This window comes from Hyalella azteca, unplaced genomic scaffold (genome assembly GCF_000764305.2).
Source record: "Hyalella azteca isolate HAZT.00-mixed unplaced genomic scaffold, Hazt_2.0.2 contig2998, whole genome shotgun sequence".
In the NCBI taxonomy this organism is placed as follows: domain Eukaryota; kingdom Metazoa; phylum Arthropoda; class Malacostraca; order Amphipoda; family Hyalellidae; genus Hyalella; species Hyalella azteca.
In genome coordinates this window covers 1-13175 of record NW_025933254.1, presented here as the reverse complement: position 1 = coordinate 13175, position 13175 = coordinate 1, and the positions used below count along the sequence as shown (strand labels likewise).

At 38.7% G+C, this 13175-nt stretch overlaps 1 protein-coding gene across 1 annotated transcript; it reads right to left on the bottom strand.

The window, feature by feature from the left end:
* Positions 1-4732: 4732 nt before the first annotated feature.
* On the bottom strand, positions 4733-13169 carry LOC108671612. Its single transcript, XM_018159180.2, has 7 exons — positions 13150-13169; positions 10069-10206; positions 8168-8297; positions 7828-7938; positions 6853-7031; positions 6120-6334; positions 4733-5359 (listed from the first exon to the last, which is right to left on the bottom strand). The coding sequence occupies exons 3-7, from the start codon at positions 8258-8260 to the stop codon at positions 5235-5237; spliced, it is 723 nt and encodes a 240-aa protein (XP_018014669.1). The 5' UTR covers positions 8261-8297; positions 10069-10206; positions 13150-13169; the 3' UTR covers positions 4733-5234.
* Positions 13170-13175: the final 6 nt, after the last annotated feature.

Sequence of the window (13175 nt, the reverse complement as noted above, 5' to 3'; positions counted from 1 at the left end):
TCAGCAGGAGGTCATAACAGCACCTTTAATAAGATATCATTATTGAAAAACATTTGATGGTCTAAGAACATGAGTGCCACTGCATTTTAATACTAGTATAATTGGACAATTGGTTGGAAAAATCTGTAGGAGAGTGGAGTACTAAGAGTAAGAGTTGTATTCAAGTTGCTCTTTCGACTCCAAGTCTCAAATCATTAATTAAAAAATCCAATCTATTTTCTGAATAGTGCTTCATGTTTATATTTACAAACGGATGTGAAATAAATATACCTTTCATTCTTTCAAGATGCAACTAGAGAGCTTTCCCACCATTTCCAGAACTGCTAACAATAACATTCATGTTAGATGAATTACCTCCTATCTAATTGTTGATAAAATTGCATAATCAGGCCATGAGATTCCAAATTTATAAAAAATTTGGCACTTAGGACTTAGGAGCAATGAGATTTAAGTAATATTTTTTTAATGAGTAGGAAAATTTCAATCCTTTTCATAAAGGATGGAAATCATTAAACAAACAAATAACACAGTTATTCATTTTGGATAAATTTAAATTCAAAATTCAAATGATTGACTTAAATTCAATTTAAGTCAATCATTTATAAAAGTTTTATATATAAAGATTTCATTAATTGTTATAGATACTAGATAGGTGATAATTCATTTAGCAAGAAATTCATAGCAAACACAAATATCAATTTGGAATTTGGATTATTGGGCAGAATGCAGAAGTTTTCTAAAATAGCAGGTAAAAACAATAATTTTACAAGTGGTTTTTGAAATTTGCAGCCTGCAGGTGAAAAAATACACAATTTTTCTTATTTTTAATGAATAAATTAGGGGAAAATCCATAGAAAATGTGAAATTTGGCAGCTTCAACCTTCACATGATTTTTCTCAGATTCACAGGTAACTTATGCCCTATTTTTCAAGTAGAAATAAATCTACTTAATCTAGTCATGTCTTGGCAAATGCTAAAAGCTAAATTGCCAAATGGTAACTTGGCAACTCACTGGCACTCTGGCAAGTTGAATCAGACAATAATATACATTTAAAAATTACTTTTTGAAGACAACACTTCTAAAGAATCCAGTGTCTCCAATGTTACAGATGTACAATGAATTTCTCATTTTATTTTCGAACATTAAAAAAAATTAATTTTTCAATTTTTAATATAGAAAATTTTTTTAATATTTAAATTTTTTTTCAAAATATTTATACTGTCAATTGATTCATGAATTGCCTCAGACTTCACACAAGTGTGCAAAATTTCAGATCAATTGGACAGGTAAAAGTGTGTCAAATATCAGTTACAAGAGTTATAAGATTTTTGTAGCTGACAAAATTATTTTTTCAAGTTTTTTAACATTAAAAAAAATTGTTTTTAATTTTGAAATAATTTATTTTGACATTTGATTCATGCATTGTCTCCAACTTTACACAAGTTTGCAAAATTTCATATCAAAAGGATAAGTAGATGTAGAAGTGTGTTAAATTTCGATTATGAGATTTGTAGCAGACAGACAAACAAACAAGAAGTGAAGTTAAAGAGAATTGTTGTAAAAATGCCTGTGAATCTGAACTATTTCACCCGCTCCTATAGCTTTTTTGTAATTTCTCCAGTATAAAATTAAGTAAAACAGTCTATTTTTACCCATGATCTTTCAAAAACCCCCTGTGAAACAATCATTTTGACCCAGTAATATTAGGAAACTTCTGCCAATATTGTGAATGGGGACTGTATCTGATCTGAATAGCTTAATCCTAATTCCTAAGTAGCCAAGAAATTTTGGGACGACTGAAATAGCCCAGCATTGCCCATTACCAGCATAATTTTCATACTTCACCCCATGCACGAGCATGCTGCAGAGCAAATTAGNAAGAAATGTTAAACCATTGTCATTTGTCAATTGGCACTTAGCAATGGCAGGAAGTCAGGAACTTGAAGTTTAACAGGCCTCAACCTTACTTGTGTTAGCTAGGTACTAGCTAGTTGTGTAGAAGAGGCATATTCTATCAGTTTAATGGTACCTAGTATGTAAAAATTCATAGTGTCAAAGCATAAACTTTTTCTGACTCATTCACAAGTTCCTTTTAGAGACCTATTATAGACCAGTTAGGTACTAGCGTCCAGGGCCCAGGCTGTCCAGCATTATCACCTATCAATTTATCATACATAACTTAACATAAGAAATTGTTTTAAATCTTGAGTAAAGGAGAAAATTTAGAAAGGACCGCTTCTAAAATAGCCTAGGTATATGTGTTTGTCAAATTGTCACTCTGATGTGGATGACACAAAATTTAGCCACAATGCCATACTTTGCTTATACTGTAAGATTTGGAACGACCCAACGAAAGTTAATGGCAATTAAATTACAACGGCACTTTAGTCTTGAGTTGCGCTATACTCTATAGCCGGTTTCCAAAAATATCTTTCCTTTAAACAATACTGAATCACAATATTCTATTTTAGCTCAATCCGAATTGTTTTGTAGTTGTTATGTGTCAATATGCAATTACAAATCAATTAATCATACTTCTGCGTTCTGACAAATATTTTGATATGCGAGCGTCAGCGTTGAGCGAATGACTGGCGTCCGAGTCTGACTGTCGTCTCTCAATCGGTGAACTATAGCACAAGTGAGTTCTCTGAGTTTAAGTGACACAACGTATTACTTCGACCGTTCAACGCTGTTATTAGGATATGAACAAACATGTAAGCTACGTGGAACCACCGCACTGCGTGTGCGTGGTGTTTGCAAGTGCCAGGTTTCGCTGTTCAAATGTCAATCTTAATATATAATAGGATTTATCCACTCCTACATTTTTTTGCGTTATTTAAACCTGTGTTCTAGTCTCCAAATTGATGTTTCAGTAGTGACGATTTTACTTCTACACTCCGATTTTTAATTTTGTGTAGCTGTTATAGATGGAATCTGGAGGCCGTGCATGTTTCTGCACAAGTCGATTTTGCCATGCCAAAAGGTCACGTGATTACTTGCTTACTTAGCAAATCGAATCGTGTGTTCAAAATAACAAAGCTCTGTTTTGCAGCAACATCACGTCAGCACCAACTACGCAAACATTGCTGCCCTGTAACGTCAGCAACAAGTTAACAACAACACTTGCAACTCCACGTGCCTCTCTCACAACACGTGCAACTCTACGTGCCTCACTCAACAACACTTGCAACTCCACGTGCCTCTCTCACAACACGTGCAACTCTACGTGCCTCACTCAACAACACGTGCAACTCCACGTGCCTCTCTCACAACACGTGCAACTCTACGTGCCTCACTCAACAACACGTGCAACTCCACGTGCCTCACCTGTCTCTTATACACATCTAGATGTGTATAAGAGACAGAAGTAATGCGTAGTAATGTGCGTGGGACAGAAATGCCTAAAGATCACCCGCCCCGTTTGATGACTTAACAACGAAAAACGTGCCAGCTAAGAATCTAACCACTCCGGCACTTGAGTTCACACAAATTTGCGAGGACCAGAGATAGACTCACAGTTTGAGCTGAGCTAGTGAGAATTTCTTGCTTTTGACGAAGACTCGCTTCAGCTTAGGCATGCGCAGGAGGCTCTCTGTCTCTTATACACATCTAGATGTGTATAAGAGACAGTGACAAGCAACAGCATCTTGCATCAGCTGGCCCAAAGGAGGGCAAATAGACGGAACACGTCCAACGTTACATCCGACGACGACTCGGAGACGGAAGACGACGAAAGCGGCCGGACTGACCGGGGACTAGGAAGTCCCGAACTCATCATAAGGTCATAAGGTAAGGTCAAGGTCCATGTGCCTCCACTCCACTCACAGCAACACCTGCAACTCCACGTGCCTCTCCCAACAACACATGCAACTCCACGTGCCTCCTGCAATTCACCGTGAATTCTCACCACGACTCGTGCATTTCACCACGCCACGCCACGCGCTCCTGACACCTCGTCATCGCCACTTGCTCCTGACCTCGTCAGCACCACGTGCTCCTGACACCTAATCATCCTATGTTTTCCTGACACCTCGTCATCACCACGTGCTCCTGACACCTCGTCATCACCACGTGCTCCTGACACCTCGTCATCACCACGTGCTCCTGACACCTCGTCATCACCACATGCCCTGGTCTCCCAGTTCGTCCCGGGGCCACCATCATCGAGCAGGTCACGTGAGCTAAGAATAAATACTGGCAATCTTAAATTTGTTGTCGTTATAAACCGATAAATTTCATCGAGCCGCCCTATTTAATTTAATTTTATTCCTGCTAGCATAACTCTAGTTACCCTGATTTCGCGTTCCTAGGGGGATTGTTCCTGAGCGCCCCACCGTTGAGCTCGCAGTGTCTGACTGCAGGTCTCAGTTGTGGGGTTAAGTTATTATGTAGGTAGGATTCCTTACATTTCCCTTCTCTGTCTCTGTCGTGCGGGCGGCCGACGTCCCGTGTAAGCGACCTCTTGTTCGAGTGTCTTCGTTTCTGTTTCTTTTCACCTGTCCCTCCGTCTCTTAGAGATGCTAACGCTGCTTATTTCGAGCCAGCTTCAGCGGGCTGGACATCTGAGACCTACCGCCCCTTATGGGTGATGAATAATTGAGACCTTCCACCTCTATGGTGATGTTCATCTTGACTTTCGGTGCGAGATAGCTAAATAGCTGAAGCGCTAGTAAACATTTGGCCACTAAACTAACTAACTAACTCTAGTTACCCTGGCCTTCAAAAAAACTGATAAGGAGTCGATTTATTAAATGTGGTCGGGTGCTAGACCCCAAACACACATTGAAGCATTGGTACTGGCAACAATTGGATGTACATTTAGATGTTTCAGAATTTTTTATGATTTTACGCCAATTAATTTACTAATGCCACATATACTAACTCTTACAAGTTTCGGAAAAAAATTCTTTCGATTCAATTGTAATAGTGTTATAGATTAATTTTTTTTTTCAAGAGCTCAGCTCCACCCATGACCACTTCGAAAACAAATCTGATAAAATAAATGGTTACACAACTAAGGGATAAAATAAATGGTTACATATGAAGATGTGAATTTTTTAAGGAAGCTCAAGCTCTAAGGTAGACGAACGTACATATATCTTCATCTTCGTCGAGTGGTTCATCATAAGGCCAGTTAATTGTCGTGGTCGGAGCTGGAGAGAGCGTGTTCGTCAAAATCATCGTCATGGTCGTCATAAAATTGTTCTACATGTCCTCGTTCAATTCGTACTCGTCAATCGTACACAAGGAAATCCTTGCCAGCCGCCTGCTGGAGGAAGTCGTGGCCGAAGTCCAGCCACTCGTTGTCAAAGCGACACGACCCGACGCGCTCGTAGATGAACGAGTTCAGCTTGTGGTCTGAAACAAAGACATATTCATGCACATAAGAACAGTTGTCCGCATGTCTTTTCAGTAAAACCCGGGACCAGTTTAAGATAAATAAAATGTATGTATAAGGGTATAAGTAAAATAAACAGGTAAATAACGAGTGGTAACTATGAAGCAATTATTTAAGGTAAGGAATAGATTAATTAATAATACAGGAATAGATATTAATACCGTATTAATACAGGAATAGATTAGGTAGCTATATCGACACGTTCACTAATGAATAGGGGAGTTTTGGAGCCGTTTTTACGTTAGTTGACGCTTATATAGGTAGGCCTACGACTGACTCGTGGGATGCGTGTGGCACTTATATAGACTCCGTACATTGATGTCACGGAAAGTGACGCGGGGGATGCTACTGGAGGTATGTGTGGTGACGTATAACTTAACGTTACACTACTACCTAACACAGTACAACAAATTCAGGAGCATGCAGTTTTGGTTTTAATTCCTGAATGGGATTCCTGCTTTGTTTTAAATGGGAAGTTCAGAAGAAAGAAAAGTAAAGAGAAATGCACGGTTAAGTAAAGTATAAAAACGTTTAGCATATTGGACTTAGTGTGCACTTTCAACAATGTTTATCAAGGGATGCGGGAGAAAACTCATTGATGATAATATCAGATCACCAGCAGAGAACATGTCTTTTAAAAATACCGCATCAAATATCAATTCATTATGACTTATCCGAAGAAAGTTAAGACAGGTTACTTGGAAACATGAGGGAGTGAACCTTTGATTTTGATGAGATGATCTGCAAAGGTAACGTGGTGGGCGTAGTTGACATGCAGCACGAGGGGCTCGTCGTAGTCGAGACACTCTGAGGGGAACCTGGCCCTGCCCTCGGCCCAAGCCTTCCTGCGCAGCGCACTGAGCTCCTGTGCCGTGGAGAGATCCACGGACACCATCGCGGCGCCTATCTCGACCAGCTGAATGTGGCCCACGAGTCTGTAAGGCACCACTCATTAGTGAGCTTGTCTGGAGCAACATCACGGCGGCTACCGGCCAGGAATAACTTATCACACGTGGGCAACAGCGAGTAATTAAAGAGTGTGCGGCACAATTCCATAGGTGACGACTTTATCTGGACACATGATAGCGGTACGCTAGCAGCTTGTGTCTGTGACTGGATACATATTTTGCGATATATTTTTTTAGGAGTCCCGTTTTGACTATACGTTCTATTATGGATGTTCTTTTGTCTAGATTAGTGTCTAGATAATAGTTGAATACATTTATTATGTGACTGAAATATGGAGTCTCGTTTAACAGTTATATTATTTTGTTAACTCAAGGATTTAATTTATATAAGACTAAGTAATGCGTAGTAATGTGCGTGGCACAGAAATGCCTAAAGATCACCCGCCCCGTTTGATGACCGAACAACGAAAAACGTGCCAGCTAAGAATCTAACCACTCCGGCACTTGAGTTCACACAAATTTGCGAGGACCAGAGATAGACTCACAGTTTGAGCTGAGCTAGTGAGAATTTCTTGCTTTTGACGAAGACTCGCTTCAGCTTAGGCATGCGCAGGAGGCTCTTGTACGATTTAGCGTCCAAAGCGACGGAAGGCAGCGTCAGGGACGTCACTGACGTCGGCGCCAGCGAAAAGTTTACAGCTAAGACTTCATCCTTAGCGTACATCTGAGGAGAAAATTAAATATTATCACAAGGTAAAAAGTAAGGATCAACTTCCAGCCCAACTAATTTTTCAAGACTTCGTGTCCTCAGCGTAATGCTTGGATGAGAATCTATTAAAATAGTCCAATGGGATTAAACAACCGTGACTCTCAAGGAAAATTCAATGATGAAAATTTGTGAAACACAGTCTTCCTGACATGAAATCAAAATATTGCACTGTCCCATGCGAAACGGTGACAGCGTTATTTGAATTATTTTCAATATAAACTTTTTAAAGGTTGCCGATGAGTAGAAAATAAACAAAAATATATTTGTAATCGAATATGCCAGAATAATTTCAAAGGTTCAACCTGTTGTTCACGGTTACATTGACCGTCCGTTATTTTTTCTACAGGACTAAGAACGAGAGTTTCCAGTCTGCAGAGAAAGAATAAAAATTCTGTAAACCACTGGATAGTCATTCGTCAACGCCGTTTGCACTAATAGGCCCAATAACGCGATTTTCCGTCAATAGGCAAATGGCTAGAATTTAAAATAATATATACCAGTTCAAGATTAGTACACAAATGGAAGAATCAACGGAGTCATTTAAAGCACAAATTTCCACAAGGAAGAAATCTTATGAGTGTCTAAATAAATCAAATATCCGTATTTTTTAGATGAATAGTATTTGCCTTAGATGATCAATGCAAAGTAAATTCCATTACAACGTACTGACGAACAACTTTTGCCCTTGACTCAATTCACTTGAAATTTCAGTCCCGCTTGGACTGAATCATATACTTTTTCATATACTGACATCATATACTTTGTCTCTCGTGAACTCGATGTAAAGATCCTCGACGTCAGGCAGAGCGCTTTGAAGAAGAACCTCGATGTTATTATCTCTATGTGCAATAAAGTGCATCACCTGCAATAACAGAAAGCCATTTAGCCACACAAATGAAACATCAAAGGAGCAAACTAACAATTTCATTGTTAGTTTGCCACAAAATGAAGGGGCACAAAAATGGTTGATTAAGATTCGGGATTGAGACTATTCAAACCAATCTTTGTACACACGTGTCTCAGGCAAACATTTTGGCCAAAATCTTTAACAATGAATTTTTGCAGATTTGAAACAAGATCAATTTTCCTACCTTTAAGTTATTGAATATCTTGAAATTGAGCGGTGCTTGATACCATTCGCAATCAAGCTGGAGTTGGGTCAGAGCAGGACACATGCGTGCCATGGTTGACAACTGAGTTTCCACCACCGTCCACACTTCCCTGCACGTCATGCACAAGAAATACCACTCGTACAGTCAAGTGACTTACAGGGAGTATACCCTCCAGAAAAATTTCCACATTTACTTACGGATCTTTCTGAAACTTCACACATATATGTAAAACCGAAACACAAGCACATTTTGTTCGTATGATTTTTTCGGAAAAATTAATAGAAAACGTGAAATTCATAGAAAACTGACAAAAAAGGGGGTATGGTACTTTAAAAATCTATCTCCTCCTAGAGTTTTGAAGCTACAGCGATGAGACATATACCATTCGATTCGTAAAGACCATACCAATTGAGTAACAAAGCCCGATTATTGATTTTTGTCTTAGTTTTTTTACACGCATTTTCCCGTTTTCTTCTCATTTTCTTCAGATTTTCCCAACTTCCCCAACATTTTGAATCCAAACTATGCACAAATCTAAAAAAGGGCTTCGTTACTCGATAGGTGCTATGGTCTTCACAAATCGAATGGTATATGTCTCATTGCTGTAGCTTCAAAACTCTAGGAGATAGGTTAGCCGTGACAATAAGTGTGAATGTTCAGCAGAGCGCGACAAAGTCCCGCGCGCATCGCAATAGGCACTCAATGTAGCAAGTATACGAAACTAAACGTTACTGGAGCTTGATTCCACTCAAGGATGGTGGGAGAGACTGCATGCACACCTCCTCATACGACGCCAGGCGGGTTACTTACTGAGCTGCACCTCAAGCAGACACTGTATTTATAGTGCTGGCAGCGAATTACCTCCTATCTTATTTGTTAAAGAACTCCCCCACCCTCCCCCTTTCATGATCTATCGTGAACGCATGAGTCAACGTACAGAGATGGTAATGGTACCGTTGGATAGGGCAGAATGTCGGCTTTAAGATGAGACTAAAAACCGGAAAAGCCAAATCCGAAAACTTTAGGGTATACGGTCCCCCCTTAATGCAAGAAATACAACAAGTAATATTACTCAACTTCGCATGGAAGTCTCATCCTTATTAATTGTAACTCAGATATTTACTCGTGATATTCAGGCAAGCTCGTCAATTGTAGGTAAGGTCCTTCAAAAAATTTTCGTGCTGATTTACTCGCGAGAATAAACCGCTTGTTTCGACAATACTAAACTTCACGGCAAGAGATAATTTTGAAAACCTGAAGTAATATATTTTAGGAGCATTTCAAGTCCATTCAGGAATGATGCTCGTTTTTAAGCAATTTTAAACACGTATTCTAGGAAAACTTTCAAGTCAATTCAGGAATGATGCTCGCATTTAAGTGATTTTAAACACATATTTTAGAAGCATTTTTAAGTGAATTCAGCAACAATGCTCGCATTTAAGCGATTTTAAACATAGCTAATAGATGCTTCAAAATGTCCTCAATGAGCTATGGCTCCATCAGTAGTAATGCGCATTTCACACACATTTCTCCCATTCATCACAGCAATGGTATGAAAATTAAAAGAAATATTTGCTCTATTGTAAATATCAAACTTTTTATGAGATACATCAAAATTAGTTGTCAGAGAAACTGCCCTAACGCATTCTAATGAGAACAACTCTACTTAAAGATAGAGCTTCCATTCAGATCAAACTTGCTCCAAATATTTCACCCATCACGTTATATATTCAGTTGAAACAGCAAGCTTGATCATCATCCGAGTCGCTCATGAGCAGCATCAACCATTTCCCCCTTCATGAGCAGCATCAACCGCTAACAACGTTCCTCCAATATGTTACTTCCTCTATACCAATACTCATTTAACATATTCGACTTACCGAATTGGCAAGACATTGTTGAATAAGCGGAATGTCGTGAGGCTTGAGTTGAATGCGAAATCTGGATAACTATCATTCTCTCCAAGGTTTAACGTATCAACGTTGTGAATCGATAGCTCTTTCAGAGGAGTTTTCAATTTAGCAGGTATTGTCCCAGGCAATGAATGACTGCAGTTCTCCTTTTTTGAGGAATATCACCCCCTCCCAGAGCTGTGATGAGGTTCCAAGGAAGTGAAAGGTTCTCCAGATTTGAGCAAAACTTGAACAGTGCAAAATGAAATGCTCAATTGTGTCATCTGTGTTGCATGTGGGGGCAGAGGGACGCAAGTAGGACCTGTTGACAATTGACTGTTCGATTCATCAGAGCTGTGGAGTGAGGTAGGTGGTGCTTAAAGTTGGTGTGGGGAGATGACTCAGTTACCTACAGCTTCTTGGGTGTGAGCTGAGTTTAGTTATTGCATTATAGGGTAGGCGTTGGCGCTGTCTCTTATACACATCTAGATGTGTATAAGAGACAGGTATACTAGAACTAGAACACACTGGTTTAGTGCTAATCAACAACCAATAGGCGATTGTTGACAGTGTGTCTAGNCCACAAGGAAGAAATCTTATGAGTGTCTAAATAAATCAAATATCCGTATTTTTTAGATGAATAGTATTTGCCTTAGATGATCAATGCAAAGTAAATTCCATTACAACGTACTGACGAACAACTTTAAACTTGTGTATTTCAACTAGTCAAGAGGAATTGCAGGTCATTCAAAATTGGTTTCTAATTCCGGGCAAGACGAACATTGCACCCAAATAATACAGGACCACGCGGGTCATAGCATGTTCCATGTGCAAGATATGGTAATCCCTCGCTATATCACGCTTTACCTATCACGGCTTCACTCCACTGTATCACTATCTCACTTTTCAAGAAATAGTAACGAATTTAAACAGCCTGCGTATAGTAGTATACTATATTTACTACAGGGATTTCTATTATGTAAAAGTGTGGGAAGGGTTTGTTAACATTTAAAACAATGGAAACCTAACGAGCCATTACATTACAATATAAATACAGTATGTATATAAAATTACAATATAATACAAATATTAACCGCGATAGGCTAGGGATTAATATAAAGGAAATTGATGGTTTATGCTATACAATCATAGTTGACATATCCCGAGTGCACCTCATAATTCCGAAATCAAGAAGATACTATCAAACATACTAAGATATACATATTTAAGACTTGGTCACAAGTCTCCGATCGAGGATATGCAAAATTACTGAAAGTCAGATTCCCTGCGGCTGAGTTCGTTTTAGCACAGGTTCAATTCAACCCCGAATTTTTCCGCTCCGTATTATCTGTATGCTAGCTTTTAGCATTCGAATAGTTATGTTGAGCACCTGGCAGGCTTTGAATGTAAACCTTAAAAAAATACTTTAAACAAGAAAGAGTTCATATATCACATCATAACAAAAGGGAAACTCATAGTTAGAACACGTATACAATCACACAAGTAAATAATCTGAGTAGCAAACCATGAAGTTAAAAACTCTGAAATCTTCAATAATGGTGAATATAATGAACTGAAAATATCAAGAAGGAGGTTTTCAAGTGAAGGCCCTTGACTCAATTCACTTGAAATTTCAGTCCCGCTTGGACTGAATCATATACTGACATCATATACTTTTTCTCTCGAGAACTCGATGTAAAGATCCTGGACGTCAGGCACAGCGCTTTGGAGAAGAACCTTGATGTTATTATCATCAAAAACAATAAAGTGCAGCACCTGCAACAACAGAAAGCCGTTTAGCCACATTAATTAAACATCAAAGGGGCAAACTAACATTTTCATCAGCCAGCACAAAAATGGTTGATTAAGATTCGGGATTGAGACTATTCAAACCAATCTTTGTACACACGTATCTCAGGCAAACAATTTGGCCAAAATCTTTAACAATGAATTTTTGCAGATTTGAAACAAGATAAATTTTCCTACCTTTAAGTTATTGAATATCTTGAAATTGAGCGGTGCTTGATACCATTCGCAATCAAGCTGGAGTTGGGTCAGGGCAGGACACATGCGTGCCATGGTTGACAACTGAGTTTCCACCGTCCACACTTCCCTACACGTCAAGCAAAGCAAATACCACTCGTAAAGTCAAGTGACTTTATGCAAGAAATACAACAAGAAATATTACTTAACTTCGCATGGAAGTCTCATCATTATTAATTGTAAATCAGATATTTACTCGTGATATTCAGGTAAGCACGTCAATTGTAGGAAAGGTCCTTCAAAAAATGTTCGTGCTGATTTACTCGCGAGAATAAACCGCTTCATTCGGCAATACTAAACTTTGCGGCAAGAGACAATTTAGAAAATCTGAAGTATTATATTTTAGGAGCATTTCAAGTCCATTCAGAAATGATGCTCGTATTTAAGCGATTTGAAACCATATTTTAGGAGAATTTTCAAGTCACTTCGGAAATGATGCTCGCATTCAAGCGATTTTTAACACAACTAATAGATGCTTCAAAAGGTCCTAAATGAGCCATGGCTCCATTAGTAGTAATTAGTAATTTCACACAAATTTCTGCCATTCATCACAGCAATGGTATGAAAATTAAAAGAAATATTTGCTCTATTGTACATATCAAACTTTTTATGAGATACTTCAAAATTAGTTATCAGAGAAACTGCCCTAATGCATTCTAATGAGAACAACTCTACTTAAAGATAGAGCTTCCATTCAGATAAAAATTGCTCCAAATATTTAACCCATCACGAAATATATTCAGTTGAAACAGCAAGCTTGAACATCTCTGAGTTGCTCATGAGCAGCATCAACCATTTTCAATTTCATGAGCAGCATCAACCACTAACTACGTTCCTCCAACATGTTACTTCCTCTATACCATTACTCTTTTAACCTATTCGACTTACCGAATTTGCGAGACATTGTTGAACAAACGGAATGTCGTGAGGCTTGAGTTGAATGCGAAATCCGGATAGCTATCATTCTCTCCAAGGTTTAACGTATCAACGTTGTGAATCGATAGCTCTTTCAGAGGAGTTTTCAATTTCCATAGAAGAGGCCAGTTAAGATA